At 43.4% G+C, this 19,618-nt stretch overlaps 1 protein-coding gene across 5 annotated transcripts in view; it reads left to right on the forward strand.

Moving 5' to 3' along the window:
• Positions 1–19,618, forward strand: part of ano2b (anoctamin 2b) — a 175,670-nt gene that overhangs the window by 106,091 nt on the left and 49,961 nt on the right. For all 5 annotated transcript variants that reach the window (XM_041202729.1, XM_041202730.1, XM_041202733.1 and 2 more), the window contains 2 exons: positions 17,400–17,474; positions 17,968–18,169. In XM_041202729.1, the coding sequence (XP_041058663.1) occupies positions 17,400–17,474; positions 17,968–18,169 (277 nt within the window). The remainder of the gene's footprint in view (positions 1–17,399; positions 17,475–17,967; positions 18,170–19,618) is intronic.

Consider the following 19,618-nt stretch of genomic DNA (forward strand, 5'->3'; position numbering starts at 1 on the left):
AATCATGTTTCAGAAACCTTGGTGCTGAAAATTGTTTCTGAATAAAGCCAGCTGCACTTTTAAACATGCAGCTGCCTCAGTGAACTGCAAATGTGTGAAATATGTCCTGTTCTCCCCGCACCCCCAACAACCTGGTCAAAATGATGGGTGCCAAAAAGAGGGATGTGACTTCTGGAATTGTTGCTCTGGAGCCATTTTGACTAGGGTGTGGAGCCCTTCTGTCTTTTAGAAAATTAGAGCCCTAGTTTTTGAAAAACAGAGCTTATTTTTGATAGACCCGCTATTAGCAGGAACAATGGCATCTCCTTTCACGGGGGTCATCTTACACATCTAACCTAATCACAGTCCAAAGGTATCTATCTGGCTGACCGATCTAGACTTGCTGAACAACTGTTGACAAGAAGTAAACAAAAGACTTGCCAAGTGCCCCTATGAGCACAACACACGCAACAGAAAGATCTCCTAGATTTAAGTCATTTTAAAATTGTTGCATTCCTGGAACAGATACAAATTTCTGTTGAAATAGTTAATAGCCAGGAGTTTCCAGTCCTGCCTGCTGCAGGTCTAGAAATTCCCGCCCACAGTCGACGGACCTTTGGCTGGTCTGTCAAATTTTGTGTCCCACCTGTGACAATTCCTGCCATAGGCAGAACCGGAAAATCCCGGCCAATATATGGATTTTTGCAACCAAGAGCCAGATATTTTCCTGGCTTTGTTATAAAGCCCATTGATAAATCATAAGCCTCCAACAGATCTCAATGCTGTCTCCTACACATTTAAGGTATGAAGTGCAATGTGTCATTGGTAAGCTAATGCTTTGAAGTAGAAGACTGCACTTTCTCCAGCATGAACAGAAGTGTGTGTTCGCCTCATTGAATACAACAAAAGGACGGGAATTCCTCGACACTGAAGTTGCTACTTAATCGTTTTGACCAGTTTTATATCCCGTTCCAGTGCAGACATGACAGTTATTCCAGAATCTCAATTTTCTGGACAAGATGCACTACGGAACTAACCAAAGTAAATTTATTAGATTGTCCACAATCCAAATTCTCAGCTTAGTGTCTGATTGGTAGATAAAACCTTAAAGCTGGTTAGGAAAAATAAATCTTGATGTTAGAAGCACCATTGTCACTGTCACCCCCACCATAAAGTTGTCCACCATCACTCATTAATAGCACTCTTAACTCTGAACCAGATGGATGGGAGTTCAAGTTCTCGTTCTAGAGACTTGAGTACAAAAACTAGCCTGATGCACCAGTGCAGTAATGAAGAGTGCTGCACTTTCCAATGAGATATTAACATTGAAACCCCATTTGCTTTCTCAGGCGGAGGAAAAGATCACACGGCATTATTATGAAGAAGAACAGGGAGTTCTTCCCGGTCTCCTGGTCAATATTTATCCCTCAGCCAATATCACTAAAACAGATTATCAGGTCACTATCTCATTGCTGTTTGTACAGTCTTGCTATGCACAATTTGGCTGCTGTATGGCAACATTTCAAAAAGCACTGCATTGACGGTAAAGCTCTTTGACGCATCCTGAGGATGTGTAAAACACAATTTAAATGGAGATCTGATAAATGAACAAAATATTTCTCAATAGGAAATAAGAACAAGGGCAGAGACAGAGCTGGAAAATTCCACTCCCAACCAGCCTGGGGGTGAGCTACATTCCAGCTTTAGTGAGCACTTAAGAAGCTTAAAAATAAACCAACTCAACAGCTTGAATTAACCTCAGAGCATTTATCCCTCCATCTCTGATCCAATTCTGTGTGCATTCCACTGATCCTTTATGGCCCATTTCAGCTTTTGCTTATGCCCTGCCAAACTCATCTTCTGTGCCATAGGTGCAATAAATTCTTTTTAAACTTTCATCTTCTTTCACAAGAGTTCATGTTATATGTTTTGACGAGGGAAGTGCTTTAAAAATGCCTTTCGAATTGGCAATGAGTCAATGTTATTACAAACAGACGGATTGTCCTTTACTCTTTGAGACAAACACGGTTTTCCTGGTTTATAAATGTTATCCAGTTCAATGTATGCGTACAAATTATCACAGTTCCAGGTTCTTGACTAGGCATGAACCAGCTTGACTCTTTCTGATTTCAGGTCTCTCTCCTTACATTTGTAAGCAGTTGACAGCTCTGAACACGGTATAATCAGTGATGGCTTTTTTTTAAAAACCCTTCCTTTGTGTGTTTTCTCTCTGCCGTTAAACTGAGAATCCCTGACAAGTGCTATAACAGCCAAGAATAAATTCATTAGGGGGGAAATTTTCATTTTGCAAGAGCAGGGTTTTTAGTGGAAAGAAAGTTAGAAATAATTGTTAAATCAGATCTTGCTTCTTCCCGCTTCTCCTCCCCCTGTCCTTCCATCAATAAAAAGCATCAGCATCATAGGCCTGGACTTTTCCTATGGCGGGCGGGGGTGGGCACAGAGCCATTCCCACGATCGGCTGCATGCAGCCATTTTACAATGGCGGGCCAATTAAGGCCTGCCCAGCGTAACGCATAGCCAGTAACATTCAGCGCTACCTGTGTGGGGGTGAGGGAGGAGGGAGAGTCAGGGCCTGCGCTCTTTCTGCATGTGCGCGAAAGAGTGCAGCAATCACCCTGAGGCACGGAGAGATTGAATAGATAATAAAGAGTTTGATAAATGATGTGAAAGTTTATTTAAACATGTCCCTCATGTGATAGTGTCACATGAGTTGGTACACGTTTGTAAAGGTGGGAAAATTAGTTTATTGTGGATGAGGTCTCCTGAAAAATGGGAGTGCCGCTTGTGCTTTTCGGCTGCCTGCCAACCTTAAGGTTGGACGGGCAGCGTTCTTAACTAGTTTAATTACTTTCTTAATGGCCTTACTAGGCCGTTGCCATTTCAGTGAGAGCGCAGCCAACTCTGGCGCGCACCCACCGAACGCAACATCGCGATGGCGCATGATGATGTCAGGACACATGCCCGACATCATCACGTGTTATTTTACGCGTCGGCGTGTCGGGTCTGCCCCCACACACCAACTGGAAGAATCAGCCCATAGGCTTTAGGCTGAAAATTCATCTGCCCTGCTTTTTGGACTCTGGGGCTATGTTTCACAATCTGCCAGCATTGGTTCTGTGGGAGCTGGGCAGCGCACAATCTTGATCCTCCCACCTCATTACCATGAATGTAATGGGGGTCGCATGGGTTCCTTGCTCACTGCTTCCTCTGGACTCAGCAGAGGACCAAACAGTGTTGTGCTGAGAGCACCTGGTGAAGTCAACAATCTGTTCTTAAAAGCACACTGTTCTTCTTAAAGGGAAGCTGCGGCAAATAATATTACTAGAATTTAAAAGATGGAAAATTGAACACCAGGGCAGAGAGGAGAGTTTCAGGGTAGTCAATGTGGTGTTGAAGGCATTAGTGGTGGAGGTGGACACGAGGAAAGATGCCATGATTCCATAGGGCACCAGGAGGCCCCCCTAAGAACCACTCTCAGAAGAGATTGGGAGCAGATGGCCGGGAGGACCAGAGCTGGAATGGGACAAGGATGCCTGCAACTCCTGAGCCTTTTGGAGGAGGTGGCTTTCAGCATCATTGAGGCAGCTGACACTTGCAGGCACCATGCACAAAGCTTGTCCACTCTGCAGCTTATGCTCCATTTCCCGGTTATCCTGCAGAGCTAGAGGCACTGGCCCTGCTGCACCCTTTGCTTGGACAGGTCACCTGGTTCTCTGCCCTCCTTGTGAGGATCAGCTGATGTTTCCATTACATTGGGAGATCAGGCTGCTTTTGGAGAACCTGACTCAAGTTCAAGAGGAACATACTTTAAGATATTAACCTAGCGACATACTGCACACAGTGCTCCCATGGCAATGCACTTGCTGTTACAAGTGAATACATGGCTCAGAAGGAAGAAGGGGAAAAAGATATTGGCAATCCAGAGGTTGGGGTGAGGCTTCCTGCATGTCTTCTATATTCTCAATCCCCAGAAATTTGCAAAAAGGCATCTCCAATAGCGTTTTTTGTGGACTCCACAATGCTTGTGTGACTATAATCCTCATGTGAAGTTGTCATTGGTAACTGTGAGTTACTGCAGTCTGGGCCATGAGTGTGTTGCTTAGAAAGAGCTATTAGGTTGTCTCTGTGTTTCTCCAGCCGCTGCAGTCAAGATGCAATAGGTTGAAGGGAACACTATGGCCAGGATTTTCCTCTTGGCGATTTGGAGGCAGCGCCCGCTCGCTGAGGGGAAAATGACGCGGGATGATGTTGGGAGGAACCCCTGACGTCAACCCGGTCCATTTAAATTTTTAGGAAGGTGGGTGGACAGCGAAATCAGCTGTCTGCCCACCAATTGAGGCCATTGACAGGCTATTTAAAGTAATTAAAGACCTGCCCGTCCAACCTTAAGGCTGGCGGGCAGGCCAGGAGCCCCAGCGGGCTCCAGATTATTGATGAAACTTCATCCACTGGCAGGATGAAGTTTCATGTCCGTGTTTCAAAAATTTAATAAAGTTTATGTGGTCTTTATTAACATGTCCTATCTTGTGTAACATTGTCACATGAGGGGGACATGTTAATAATTTTTTAATGTTTCTATTTTTAATGTTTTTGACATTGTCAATAATCTCCCTGAGACAGGACTTTGCCTCAAGGAGAAGTGCGCTCTTTCACGTGCACGCTCTTTGACAGTTGGGGTATCCCTCCCCTCCCCCGCACAAGAAGTGCATAGCGCTTCCCATCGGGGATGCCACTGGGCGGGCCTTAATTGGCCCGCCCACTTAAAATGGTGGCGGGCCCTGTTTCTGTGGCGGGGGTTGGCTGCCCATCCGCCGCCAAACCGCTGGGCCCACCCGCCGTCCAAGGGCAAGATTCTGCCCTATGTGACATACATGTTTTGCCTATCTGCTTGGTGTAGGGCAATGCTGGGAAGTGTTTACCTTGCCCAATTTCCCTAATGGACAGATTTATATCACATCAGTTCCCAAGTCCTCTGAACATTTTGAGCCGACATGGACACTTGCTGCTACTTTGTCATATACAGTCTACATCACTGTCCTGCAGGGAGGGTGCTGAAGAGGGAAACTATCCTTTTGCTTAGCATCTGATGAAGTAAGCCCACTGGCCATTGTTCGGAACAGCTCCTCCCTCGTCCCACTGCACCTCCCTCTTCCTCCCCCCACAACCCTTGCTCATTGAGTAAAGTCCCCATGGGACATCCAAATAAGGAGCTCACTATGAATTAGGGTTGCCCCTAATATTCTGAGAGTTCAGACAGAAAGATCACAGCCAGCAATAGAAAATTGGTTCGATAAAGGGTGACCACTTAATGGGGGAATAAATTGAGGGCTTGTTTGGGATTTTGAGCTGATTCCCCATAGGAATTGAACATAAAAGTGAGGATGTTAATGCTTCAGTTATACATTGGTGGCATTGATGGGACCACATCTCGAATATTGTGTGCAGTTTTGGTCTCCTTATTTAAGGGAGGATGTAAATGCGTTGAAGGCATTTCAGAGGAGGTTTACTACATTGATATGCAGAATGAGCGGGTTGTCTTGGAGGAAAGGTTAGACAGACTGGGATTGTTCCCACTGAAATTTAGAAGAGTGAGGGGTGATTTGATTGAAGTATATAAAGGTCCTGAAAGGTATTGACAAGATGGACGTGGAAAGGATGTTTCCTCTTGTGGTTGAGTCCAGAGCTAGGGGGCACTATTTTAAAATTAGGGCTTTCCCTTTTTGGACATAGATGAGGAGAATTTTTTTTCTCTGAGGGTTGTGCGACTTTGGAACTCTTTGCCTCAGAAGGTGGTGGGGGCGGGGCCATTGAATATTTTTAAGGCGGAGATAGATAGATTCTTGTTAGGCAAGGAAATCAAAGGTTATCAGGGGTAGATGGGAATGTGGAATTTGAAACAAATCAGTAATGATCTTCATGAATGGCGGAGCAGGCTTGAGAGGCTAAATGGCCTACTTCTGCTCCTATTTTGTATGTTCTATGTTTGGGAACTTACAGGTTTCATTTTTCACCTGTTTATTTAAATGTTTGGATTTTCAGAGCTGTAGGTCTATGATTTCCTGACCAATACTTTCTGTGAATGTCTTCACTGGAGTGCCCAATGAGGGGATTAGTTCTTATCTCTGTTCTAATTCAGGATATAAAGATTTACCCTGGGAATAAAGGTTGAATCGTTATTGAGCGTTTAAGGGAGCACAGATTGTCGAAGAACATATTTCCCACATTTCAATGCTGGATTCATGTGTGTAATACTCAACAAATAACAGCAACAAACCAGCATTGAGTAGGTGTTCTTCTCAATACATGTTCCAGGGGCAGTTTTGAAACCCAGCTGCTTCTCTAGTACTGTCTGCTACATCTTCAAAGTTTCTGGATTGCTCGTGTTTACAAGGCCAGACAGCTAATTGTCAATTTCCAAACAGAATATTGCAGTGAGCCTGTTGCTCAGTCTTTTTGAGTCTGTTTGAATTGGCAATACACAAAGCAATCATCAATAAAGCAACAGTGTCACCCTTACAAAATAGTTGCTTTTATATTGGTCAATTAAGACAGATTCAATGAGGTCCAGTGTCAATGAATTGGCTCATTGAATAATACTTTCAAGTTCAGTTTCTGTAGGCCATCGACTGACTGCAAGACCTGGCTATGTCTGCCAGCATTCCACAGATACTGAATGGCGCACTACAAACACCAAGAGCTGGCAGTGGAATTCTAACAAAGACCAAAGGAAAAGTCTTCAGTCTGTATTTTAATCAAAGTGTGACATTTTGTGAGGCCATATTTTCAACAGTAGCCTCACCCATCAGAAATGGCCATTTGGAAATTCAGGCATGTGCTGCTCTTGATTTTCAAACCGATGGATTTGGAAAATTGATGTAAGTGGAGACTGAATCCCCAGTCAGCACTGGACTTGAATGAAACCACAAAGTGAGACTCCTTGGGAACAGGGTTCCCATTCCACCTTACTTCTAGAGTTAAAACAAGGCTTAATGTTGGGTTCACAATCACACGAGTGGCAGCTCAATGTCGGTGAAATTAATGATGTGAGACTTGCCTTTATGGTATTGGTTTGTAGTTTGGTTATTCTGTCATGAAGTTTCTCAGTGATTGACAAATCATAGAATCATAACTAATCATCAGGATGTTAACCCAGCTCCCTCTCCCCCAAGTTCATGGAGACCCATGCAGTAGATTACGATTTCAGAACCTAAGCCAGCTGGGTTTTGCTGCACAGCGGTTGCTTTCTGTGGGGGGTGGGGGGAGAATGTCATTTTATATGGATCCTGCCAGTAGGGAGTGTGCATGTGCAGAAAATTGCTGTTTGTGTGGCAACTTAAAACAAAACTGGGCTGCTTTTAAAGCAGCTACTTTCAGATTACTGGATTGTAAGTGGCTCCATCTGTTGGATGAGGAGTTAGGGAGATAAAAGAGATGCCATGACACCATTTGAAGAAGAGAATGGAACTGCCTGGGTGTTCAGGTTCACCCTTCAAACAGCAATGCCAACAAAATGTTTGCTGTTTGTGGCATCTTGCTGGGTGCAAATGGGCAGCTGTGTTTTTCCAAAAAACACTAGCTGCATTCCGATGGTAATTCATCTGGTGTTAAGTTCATTGGAGCATCAGAAAGCCATGGGTACGTGCCCCACTCCAGGATGTGCACACACAATGCAGTAATAAGGGAGGGCTGTAATGCTGAGATTCCATTTTCCAGATGAGATGTTAAACCAACATCTGCTCCACTTCACAGCAAATAAACCCTTAGGATGATAGACCGTCACGAGAAGGAAATGTACTGTGAGACTGAGCAGGGCAGACCACAGTGAAAAAATAGGTATCTAACAGGGAGAAACAGGTTAGGAAAACTAAGGATCATATTTGTTTTCAGACAGACTCAGTGGGAGTTAAAGTAATAGTTAGCAAGGGCCATAAACCACTAAGTGTACATGAGAGGATTAAAAACAACACCTGTGCTATTAAATCTTTAAGATTTTAGGTTTGGTGAGGTGCAAATCAAAATTAGATATTTATTTAGAATTAGAATCTTATAACACAGATTCTATTCTGTTCGGCCCATTGTGCTTGTGCCAGTTCTTTGAAGGAGCGATCCAAATTAACCTCACACCTCACCACCCCCATCACCCCCTTTATCCCCCATCACCCTGCAAATTAGTCCTCCTCAAGTACATATTCAGTTGTCTTTTGAAAGTTTTATGGAATCTGATTCCACTATCGTTTCAGATCATGTGTTCCAGATCATAACATCCCAGTATGAACACAAGAACATAAGAAATAGGAGCAGGAGTAGGCCATTTGGCCCCTCAAGCCTCCCCCGCCATTCAATAAGATCATGGATGATCTGCCCCAGGCCTCAACTCCTCTTTCATGCCTGCTCTTCATAGCCCTCAACTCCCCGATATTTTAAAAATCTGTCTACCTCCTCTTTAAATACTTTCAGTGATCTTGCCTCTGCAACACTCTGAGGTAGAGAATTCCAGACATTCACTACCCTCTGAGAGAAGAAATTCCTTCACATCTCAGTTTTAAATGTGTGTTCACTTATTGTGTAACTATGTCCCCTATTTCGAGATACCCCCACAAATGGAAACATCTTATCAACATCTACCCTGTCAAGCCCCCTCAGAATCTTGTATATTTCAATAAGATCACCTCTAATTTTTCTGAACTCTAGTGAATAGAGGCCTAACCTGTTTAGCTGTTCTTGATAAGTCAACCCCTTTCATCCCAGCCTTGTGAATCTCTTTGAACTGCTTCCAATGTCAGTATATCCTTTCTTAAATACAGGGGTCTAAACTCTACACAGTACTCCAGGTGCAGCCTCAGTAACACCCTGTACAGTTGTAACAACTTTTTTGGAGTCTGCATTTTGATTTTTCCTACCAAAGTGCATGACCTCACACTTTCCTACATTAAACTCCATCTGCACATTCACTCAACCTGTCTATATGCCTTTGCAGATTCCTCAGGTTCTCATCACAACATGCCCTCCCACTTATTTTTGTATCGTCAGCAGATTTGGGTACATTACTTTCTGCCCTCTCCTCCATGTCACTAATATAGATAGTAAATAATTGAAGCCTTAGGACTGATCCTTGTGGCACTCTACTAGTTATGTCCTTCCAGCCTGTAAAAGACCCATTAATCTCGACTCTGTCTTCTGTGTGTTAACCAATCATCAATCCGTGCTAATACATTACCCCCAATACCGTGAGCTCTTATCTTGTGTAATAACATTTTATGTGGCACCTTATTGAATGCCTTCTGGAAATCCAAATACACTGCATCTACCAGTTCCCCTTTATCAACTCTGCTTTTTATATCTTCGAAGAACTCTAGCAAATTTGTCAAACATGATTTCCCTTTCACAAAACCATGTTGACTGTTTGATTGTTTTAAGCTTTTCTAAATGTCCTGCTATTTCTTCCTTAATAATGGACTCTAGCATTTTCCCAATGGCAGATTTTAGGCTGACTGGCCTAAAGTTTCCTGCTTTTTACCATTCTCCCTTCTTGAACTAAGGCGTCACATTAGCGGTTTCCCAATCTGCTGGGACCCACCCGGAATCCAGTGAGTTCTGCAATATTTCAACCAATGCCTCCACTATCTCTGCAGTCACTTCCTTTAAAACCCTTGGATGCAGGCCATCAGGTCCTGGCAACTTGTCTGCCTTAGTCCCATTAGTTTGTCAAATACCTTTGTCCCTCGAGATAAAGAATGTTACAAGTTCTTTCCTCTCATTAGCTCCTTTCTTATCTGGTATGTTTGGAATGTTTCTAGTGTCCTCCACTGTGAAGACCAGTGCAAAATATTGGTTTAACTTATCTGCCATTTCCCTGTTCCCCATCATCAATTCTCCAGGCACATCCTCCAAGCGTCCCATGCTCTCTTTATCCACTCTTTTTTATATACCGTAGAAGCTCTTGCTATTTGGTTTTATATTTCTTGCAAATTTAATTTCATTATCAATTTTCTCCCTCTTTATTAGCCTTTTAGTCGTCCACTGCTGGGTTCCTAAAAAATTCCCAATCCTCTGGCCTACCATTTGCTTTTGCTACTTTGTATGCCTTGGTTTTTGATTGGATCCTCTCTTTGCCCACCTTTGTTAACCACGGGTGGTTCATCCTCCTCATCGGGTTCTTCTTTTTGACGGGGATAAATTTTTGCTGAGCGTTATGAAATATTTGCTTAAATGTCCACCACTGCTCATTCTCTGACCTTCTTCTTAGTCTATTTTCCCAGCCTGCTTTAGACAACTCTTTCTTCATACCTCTGTAATTGCCCTTATTTAAGCTGAGGGCACTGGTTTGAGATCCAAGTTGCTCGCCCTCAAACTGAATTTGAGATTCTATCATGTTGTGATCACTACACCCTAGAGGACCCTAAACTACGATCTCTTATTAATTCCACCTCATTATACATTACTAGATCTAAAATAGCTTGTTCTCATATAGGTTCTGCACCGTATTGCTCCAAGTAATAATCCCTGATGCACTCTACAAATTTGTTTTCCATGTTACCACTGCAATCTGATTTGTCCAATCAATATGCAGATTAAAATCACCCGTGACAATTGTAAGCACCCTTCTTACACGCCTCCATTATTTCCCGATTTATATTTGTCCTACAGTGAGGCAACTCCTTGGGGGACTATAGATGACTCCCACCTATAACGTCTTCCCCTTGCTATTCCTTATTTCCACACAAGCTGATTCCGCATCAGTTTCCATTGTACCTAATTCACTACCCACCATTGCACTGATACCTTACTTTATTAACAAAGCTACCCCATCTCCTTTTCCTTTTTCCGGAACGTTGAATACCCTTGAATATTGAGTTCCCAGTCTTGGTCTCCCTGCAAACATGTCTCTGTAATAGCTATCAAGTCATATCCATTTATTTCTGTTTGTGCCATCAACTCATCTATCTTGTTATAAATGTTGCGTGCATTCAGATAAAGATCCTGAAGCTTTGACATTTTAGCATTATTACTCACTCTGGTTCTAATTTCTGCTGCACTCTTCTGCTTATATTTTCTGCCCCTTCCTGTCACACTTTGATATCGTTTGCCTCTTCACTACCCTGCGCCTCTGTTCCTTCACTTATTTTTGATTTTCTAAACTTCCCTTCAATTGAACCCTCCCCCCTACTATAAGAACAAAAAAACTGCGGATGCTGGAAATCCAAAACAAAAACAGAATTACCTGGAAAAACTCAGCAGGTCTGGCAGCATCGGCGGAGAAGAAAAGAGTTGACGTTTCGAGTCCTCATGACCCTTCGACAGTTCTGTCGAAGGGTCATGAGGACTCGAAACGTCAACTCTTTTCTTCTCCGCCGATGCTGCCAGACCTGCTGAGCCTCCCCCTACTAATTAGTTTAAAGTCCTATCTACAATCCTAGTTATATGATTTGCCAGGACACTGGTCCCAGCATGGTTCAAATGAAGCCCGTCCCAATGGAACAGTTCTCTCCTTCCCCAGTACTAGTGCTAGTGCCCCATGAATCGGAACCCATTTCTTCCACATCAATCTTTGAGCCACGCATTTACTTCTCTAATCTTATTTACTCTACGCCAACTTGCACGTGCCTCAGGTAGGAATCCGGAGATTATTACCTTTGTGGTTCTGCTTTTTAATGTAGCCCTGAACTGCTTGTCATCCCTCAGCAGAGCCTCTTTCGTAGTATGGTACTATGTCGTTGGTACCTATATGGATCATGCCAACTGGATCCTTCCCCTCCCAACCTAGAAGAGATGTTCTTAACCTTGGCACCAGGTAGGCAACACAGCCTTTGGGACTCTCTGTATTTGCTGCCTATTCCCCTAACTATGCTATCACCTATTACTACTACATTTCTCTTTTCTCCCCCCACTTGAATGGCATTCTGTACCACGGTGCTGTGGCCAGTTTGCTCATCCTGCCTGCAGTCTGTGCCCTTGTCCACACTGGGAGCAAAAGCCTCATACCTATTGGACAAGGGCAGTAGCTGAGGCTCCTCCAAAGTTAAATTCTGGATCCCCATACCTGCTACACTCACAGGCACACCCTCCTGTTCCTGACCATGGACCAAATTTGAAGTAATTAACCTAAGGGGTGCGACTGTCTCCTGAAACATTGTGCCCAGGTAACTCTCTCCCTCCCTGATGTGTTGCAGTGTCCGCAGCTTGGGCTCCAGCTCATCAACTCTGAGCCGAAGTTCCTAGAGCAGCCAACACTTGCTGCAGATGTAGTTGCCATGGATCACACCGGTGTCCATCAGCTCCCACATACTACATCTGCAACACATCGCCTGCCCAGCCATCTCTATTCTATTTAAATAATTAATTTGGATGTTAAATATTTTAAAAGTGAATTTCTTAACTGTACTCTTCAGCTGTAACAACATTTCCTGATTTAAAGCACTTGGCCAATCAAAAGAGACACAGAAGAGTTACCCACCAATCACCTACTTGTTTTCCTGTGACTTCACACACTGGCTCTGACAGGTAGACACAGGTTGAAGGGGCTCTCTATCACTGGTTTTTATCTCCTGCTGCCGTTGCCCATCTCATGCAGGTCCGCTCTCCGTGTGCTCCTGGCTCTCCTCTCGCTGGTTTAAACTATAAAGTTCTCGGCTCTCCTCTCGTTGTTTCAATTTGTGAAAATCCCAGCTCTCCTCTCACTGTTTTAAATTGTAAAACTCCCTCAGTCACCAATCTCCAACTGAAGCTCTCTGCTGCAGCCAAACACAGCACTCCTGTACAGAAAAAGTCAGCACTATAAGATATCCTAATTTTATACTCTCTAAACCTAGCCTCTGAAAACCTGATTAAGCCAGTTATCTAATTAACTATTGCAGTTGCAAGGATAGCCTGTATGAGCCCTGTTTTAAGGCTAGACTAAAACACACCTTCTTCCAACCCTAACAGCAACTTATAGTTAATTGCTAAATTAAAGAAAGACTAGACTTTAGTTAGAATTTAACCCTTAACTGTATGTGAAGCCATTTCTCATCATTCCCTGTCCAGTTCCTTTCCCAGTTATTTTCAATCTGGTTATTGACCTACATTTCAGAGGAAACAATGGTCAGGATTTTTTGGATGACGAGCCGGTGGGAAGCGTATCCCCGCTGACACCCACTGCTTTGCAGCCATTTAATATTTGCCTGGGTGTTAATTGGCTAAGGGAGAGACTTCATCCCCCTCAGGGCCTCCCCCTGCCATGGGTAAAATGGCGGTGCGGGTGGGATGAGGCCCTTAAGTGGCCTCAATAGACCCAAGGGTGGGCGGGCTGCCCGTCGCCCTCCAACATCCCCCCCAAAATGGAAAATAGGTTGGGGGTGGCCGAGTAGGTGGCAGCCAGGCCATGCACTCTATTTTATGACCCTGACCCCACCAACCCCCCCAACTTTCAAACCCGCTGACGGGTGAGTCATAAAATTCCACCCACTTCCTCTTTGCTCGATCAAAATCCTTCATAACTTGAAATACCTCTAATGTGCCTCTCTTAAAATTCTCTACTCTAAGGAGGAAAATCCCAGCTTCTCCAGCCTCTCCACATATCTGAAAGCCCTCATCCCTGGCACCTCCTTAGAACCCTCCTCTGTGCCCTCTCCAAGGCCTTGACACCCTCCCTACAGTGTCGTGCTCAGAATTGTATGTAATATTGCAGCTGAGGCCTAACCAGAGATTGTGAAAGTTCAGCATGACTTCTCGTTTTTGTATTCAGAGCCCCTGTTTACAATGCCATTTGTCCCATATATTTACTTAATTGCCTCATCAACCTGACCTGCCGCCTTCAAGGATTTGTAAGTATACACCTCCACGTCACTCTACTCTTGCACCCCGTCCCCTCCAAATAGTACCATATAGATTATACAGCCTCCTTCTTGTTTTCACTCAGGTGCTCCAGCTCATTCTTACCCACTTTAACTGTACCTGCCTTGTGTCTGTCCATTTCACCAATCTGTCGGCATCATTCTAATGTCTGTCCTGCCCAATAGTTACAGTATTGCCATATTTTATATCATGCGTAAACTTATACAAACAGTATAACAAGAACAGTAATGGTCCTAATCCCACTGCATGCTTCTCTCTAGTCAGAAAAATGTCTGCTCACCCCTACTCTTTGCCTTCTATCCCACAAACAGTTATAAACCCAAGTTACAACCGTCCTTATAATACATCAAAAGGAAAGATTTTCTGGGCTATGGAGAAAGAGCAAGTGAGTGGGACTAATAGGAGAGCTCTTTAAAAGAGCCAGTACAGACACAATGAACCTGAATGGCCTTTCTTTCTCTGCTGTGTGATTTTATAAAACCAGCTTTGCATTTATTCCCCTGTACTGGAAGCTATTTGATCAAAGGCAGCAGCAGCCCGTTAATAGTTATTCCAAGGAATTACCTTGTCATTGAGGCTGTGCTTTACTCAATGCAAAAAATACTCAATGCTGACAGTGGCTGCAGTGGTGTAATGTTGAAGCTGGGATTTTCTGTGCCCGCCGGCGTCGGGCATATCCAGTGGCATGAGCGGACGATATGGCGAGAAGGCCAAAAACTGGTTGTGAAACCAGTTTGCACTTGTCCGCTCTACCTGCCGATGGGGAACCACATTGCCCACCATCAGACATCGGGAATCACATTGTAATACATCAGCATATCTTTATAAGGCCAGCCCGCTGGACTCATTCTCTCATCTTCCCCTGCATTGGATTGTCTGTCCACGTCGGCAGGAAAACACACAGACATGTTTCACAACATCATATATAAGGCGTGCACTTGGCCCGAGACTTCAAGGTTAGTTTGTCTACCTTGCTTTGGTCAGCACTTGCAGTCATCAGCGCCAGGCTTCACAGACAGCACCACATCACTTTTAGGGGGGCTCACGGGTAGGTCTCAACCTACCAGATGAGTCATATGTGGGTGGCTTTTCAATGGCTGCAGGGCAAGGTCGTGCTTGGGGAAGGGGGAGAAGTGGCTTCAGGCAAGGGAAGAGGCTGCAGGACGAGGTCTGTACTGGGGAAGGAGGGTATCCCAAGGTGTGTGTGTGGGGGCACGTGTTGGTCTGTGCAAATGGCCTCAAGATGGTGAGGGCTGAGGAGGCAGTCTCCAGGGGAGATGAGGCCAGATGGAGACATGAGGGTATGTATGAGAGAGTGAGCAGTGATGACCTTTGAGCTGGCAGTGAGTGAGATGCCAGTGAATGTGTGATGGGCTTGAGTGTGTGAGTTTAGAGTGATGAGATGGTTGCCATATCCTGGCTGCATGGATGAGATCATTAATCCTCTATCTGCATTGGATGGCCAACCTCTTCTGTGCAGCATTGACACTGATCACCACTGCCACCGCCTACCAAGCTGGAGTGGTAATGTAGCTGCCCCTCCTGCAGCCAGAGTTGGGGTAGAGGACATCACAGCGGCCTCCACGGTGTCCAAAAGATGCTCGAAAGCTGCAGTCTTCTTGCTTTCGGGGCCATGTCTTCTTTGCTGTGGTCCTGGGCTGGAAGCACAGAGCGCGACTGTACTTTAAATGTGGTGTCTGGCATGAAGAAATGGAGAGGTGATGGCGTGGTGGGCGAATGAGAGCCTGCCCACCATGGAAACGGTGTGTATCCTGGGAATGCATAAGTAATGCAGCAGGTTTGGGATAATGTGGCGTGAAAAACCAACATTGTGGCCGATGGATAAAAAGTCATTTTCCCTGCCCGGTACTGCACTTAGTGCAAATCTGGGACAATTCTGCCCTGAGGTTTTTACATGGCCGAGATACCAAGACTAACCCTGGTTATGTTTATGTGTGGGAACAGCTGTACTTCTGAGTGAAGAGCAGGGAAAGTGACTCATGTTATTTATTTAACCAAAGGATATTATTTCAGTTGCTTTGATTTTTTAATTTTGCCTGACTTTGCAGCTTCCTTTCAGGCAAATGACTTTAAAATGAGATAAGCAGAAGGACAGTCAAAACCTTTTGCTTGGCGTCAAGTCATTTATGATTTTCTGCTGAGAGCATTGTACAAATGTATTAAACAAATTCAACCAAGAATCAAATTGTTGCAATCTTCCTTTGTATAAGCATTTGAATACTCAAGGCTTTTGAGTTATTATTGTGCAGTGTCTGGAAAAATAATACAAATATGTTCCTTCATAAATATCCTGTAATTCTTAGTGGTACGCTGAAAAGGAAAGGAAAAACGAGGAAAGCCTTTGGACTAACGAGTCTTTCAGATCAAAGTTAAACATCAATGGGATTTGGCTGCTAAAGGCTTCTGGAATTACAGAAGCCACATTCTCTCAGTGTGTAATAACCTTCTGTATAATTAAAATTCCATCAGGCATGCTGTAGATCGGCTTGTCTACGCTGGTACAAACTTTCCCTCTTTGTCTGTTACCTGTCATTCTCAATCTACATATGTCCCTTTCTATACCTCTTTCTGCCTGGCACTTTCTTTTTGTCCTTGTCTACATCCCTGTAATGAGATTCTTAAATTGAAATGTTACTGTTCTTTCATATTCTAATTGCTTCTTCACCTTTCTGCTCCCCGTCCTTCACCTCTAATCTTCATACCACAGTCAAGATGCCCAACCATGCTGCTACCACAACAATTACTTTCACTGATATGTTACCTTTTAACATTTCAAAATTGCCTGATGTTTTACAGTGCAAATAAAAATACAGATAACCCATAAGCCAACATGTGAGAGGAGAGGCAGCTGAAAGCTAGATTGAAAAGATAGATTGTGGAAGGTATTTGAAGGAAGGAGATATGGCAGAGATAACTAGAGACAGAGAAATCCTCTATCGTGATGAAATAATAGCTGTTGCAATACTCGCTCTAATGTTATGCTACCCTTGTGATAATAAACTTTATTCTTTTTCCCCATGTTTTCATATTGTCTGCATGGTTTTGATATAGTTAATTAATATTGGTTTTAATATAGTTAATTAATATGCTAGTTATTAAAATTTATTAAAGACAGTGATGGGTACACAGGTGTTCAGTGATAAATGGACAGACAATGATAGACCCACAGATAGTTAGAAATGCAAAGTAGACAACTATAGACAACAGATAATTAGTGTTAAATGCACCATGGTAGACAGTGATAGATGTAGTCATTCAGGGGAAGCTCAGCAATTAGTCTCCTCAGACTTTGCTTGAAAAAATAATTGTTACATAATTTCTTAATTCAGCCGAGGGCAGAAATTGTGCAGCTCTGTTGGCAGTGTGTAGTCTTTCTCAGATGTGAGTGTGAGTTGGAGGAGCTATGCCACTGTAACCCTCACATGGTATCCATAATCACCCTTAGCATGACCTCCGAGCCGGCAGCATAGCCTCTCAAACTCTGCCCCATGTGTGTTCAATACTAAATGATTGCTTCATTTCTTCCCCTCCCCCACACTGTGCAGGCAGAAAATGAAAAGCTAACCTGGAGGGATCGAGTTCCTGGCTACCTGGGGAATTTTGTGTCAATTCTCTTCATGGTAGGTTTGTTTATTTTAGTTAAGGATGGGAGATGATGTGATTGAGGGCAATGCTACACCTGATCATGTATCAGTAATCTGGAGACTCTACATAACAAAGTTATTTATCTCAATATCACCTATAAAATCTAAACCTGTTCCTTTTAAATAATCCCCACAATATATAAAAGGGAGAGAAATTTAGAAATATGCCCCACTAACCACAAAATTCAAAACAGCCAATGACAGTTGAGCATGTTTTCTTGCAAAAATGCTCTAGCGATCACATGATTCCCACAGACCAATCAGAATTCTTGAAGAAGATTGACCGCAGACATTTTCTGCTTGCAATGTCGATTTTGAACACAATAATTTTTCTTTGTGAATAAACTGATTTTTGTCTTTTGAAAAAATATTTGAAATGAAAAGCAACCCAAAGCCTATGTTATTAATGGCAACTATCGCATAGAGATTTGTGAATGCAGCTAACCCTAAAGTGGTTTCTTCTCTGCAGATTGGCTTAACATTTTCTGCTGTCTTTGGAGTGATCATATATAGAATCTCCTTAGCAGCGGCCATGGCGATGAGTACAAATGAGAGCACAAAGTCAAACATCCGGGTGACAGTAACTGCAACAGCTGTCATCATTAACCTTCTGGTGATCATCATCCTGGATGAGATCTATGGCACTGTGGCTGAGTGGCTGACTAAAATGGGTAAGCCTGTGTTACAAGGTAGTGGCAAGCTTCCAGTGGAGAGCTAAAGATTCAATGCTATATTAATGGAATAAACTCCCTGCTGGGAGAGTGGTTCGAGTTAACTTTCCCTTGTTAAACTCCTGTCAGCCAGTTGGTGAAGGAGAAGACCAGAATCTTTTCTCATTTTAGATGTATTTGCAAAGTGAACTACCACAAGTGTATAGCTTCTAACTATACAGCCCAACACCAACGTCAACAAGTGTCTCTTTCTATGCACCCAAGTAATTATCCATAGGTTGTGAAGGATATTAGGATGTCCTGAATGTTGTAAGGTTGATTGGTGTCTCACTAAGAGGTCTGGAGCTTGTATGGTTGAACATAATTGTTTATTGTTTACACATAACTATATACATATCTTCGAAGTATAGCCCTGACTAGTTGCTATCTTCATGCCAATTTCTCTCAGGCTCTCTCTGTGCACAGTCTACCAACATGTGACTCTCTACATCATAATGTGGGCGGTATTGTTTCCCCGGTCCCATGTTAACCATTACTGAACTAAACACCCTTATATTACACCTCCCCGAAGTCTTTACCCAAATATATTTGCAATACAATCTTCATTTCCATGCTACCTCTTCTTCCACCACCACCCCCACACCCCACCCCCCACCCCCCCAACCCCAGCCCAAGTCTCTGTACAAATTCAGACAGCTTGGAGGCTTTACGATTCTTCCAGATCTCATTCTTGTCACATTTGGAGGAGTGGTAGTCTAGTTGCTTTGGGCAGGTTTTGTTGGTTTGGAGTTGAAATTGTAGTACTCGATGTTTCTGGTACTTGGGTTTCTCCATCTGATTTGCTTTTTGTGCTCCTTAGAGTTGTGTTTCTTTTTATCGACAACCCATCTTTGTCCTGTTACTTCTAGAGGGAATGTTCACTCCATTCATTCCTAGAGTGAACTGAGGTTTTCTTTTCCCTTGGGGTCTGCCATGTTCTTCCTGGAAGTTGACATTTCTAAAATGGAACCCTAATTTCCACAATTTTAGCTAAATATTTGTTAACTCTATTATTTTTCAGCTCTTTTCTGAGTCTATTAATCTTTTCATTCAGCTCTGCAACTACTCGGCTGAGTTCAGTTATCTTTGTTCTAGAGTTCTCTGCAGAATCCATATACAAGCCTAACAACTTCACCTGGGCATTCAGTTCCTGTCAGAAGCTAAATGCAAGCTCACTCTTGGTTTTCTGTGTTTATAGAGTGTTTTGCAGGGTGGTGGCTACACGAAGAAAGCCATTGAGATATTATTGCTAATTGTGTGAGCGGGGTTATGAAAATTTCTCATAATTTGTTTGTTACTGAACAAAATTGGGGGTGGTGGCTACCTCTGCCTAGCATTGTGCAATAGTAAGAATGCTTGCTCAGGCATGAGCAAAGCATTTCCAAGGTCTTCCTGTGCTTATTACTCAAC

This window comes from Carcharodon carcharias, chromosome 13 (assembly GCF_017639515.1).
Source record: "Carcharodon carcharias isolate sCarCar2 chromosome 13, sCarCar2.pri, whole genome shotgun sequence".
In the NCBI taxonomy this organism is placed as follows: Eukaryota; Metazoa; Chordata; class Chondrichthyes; order Lamniformes; family Lamnidae; genus Carcharodon; species Carcharodon carcharias.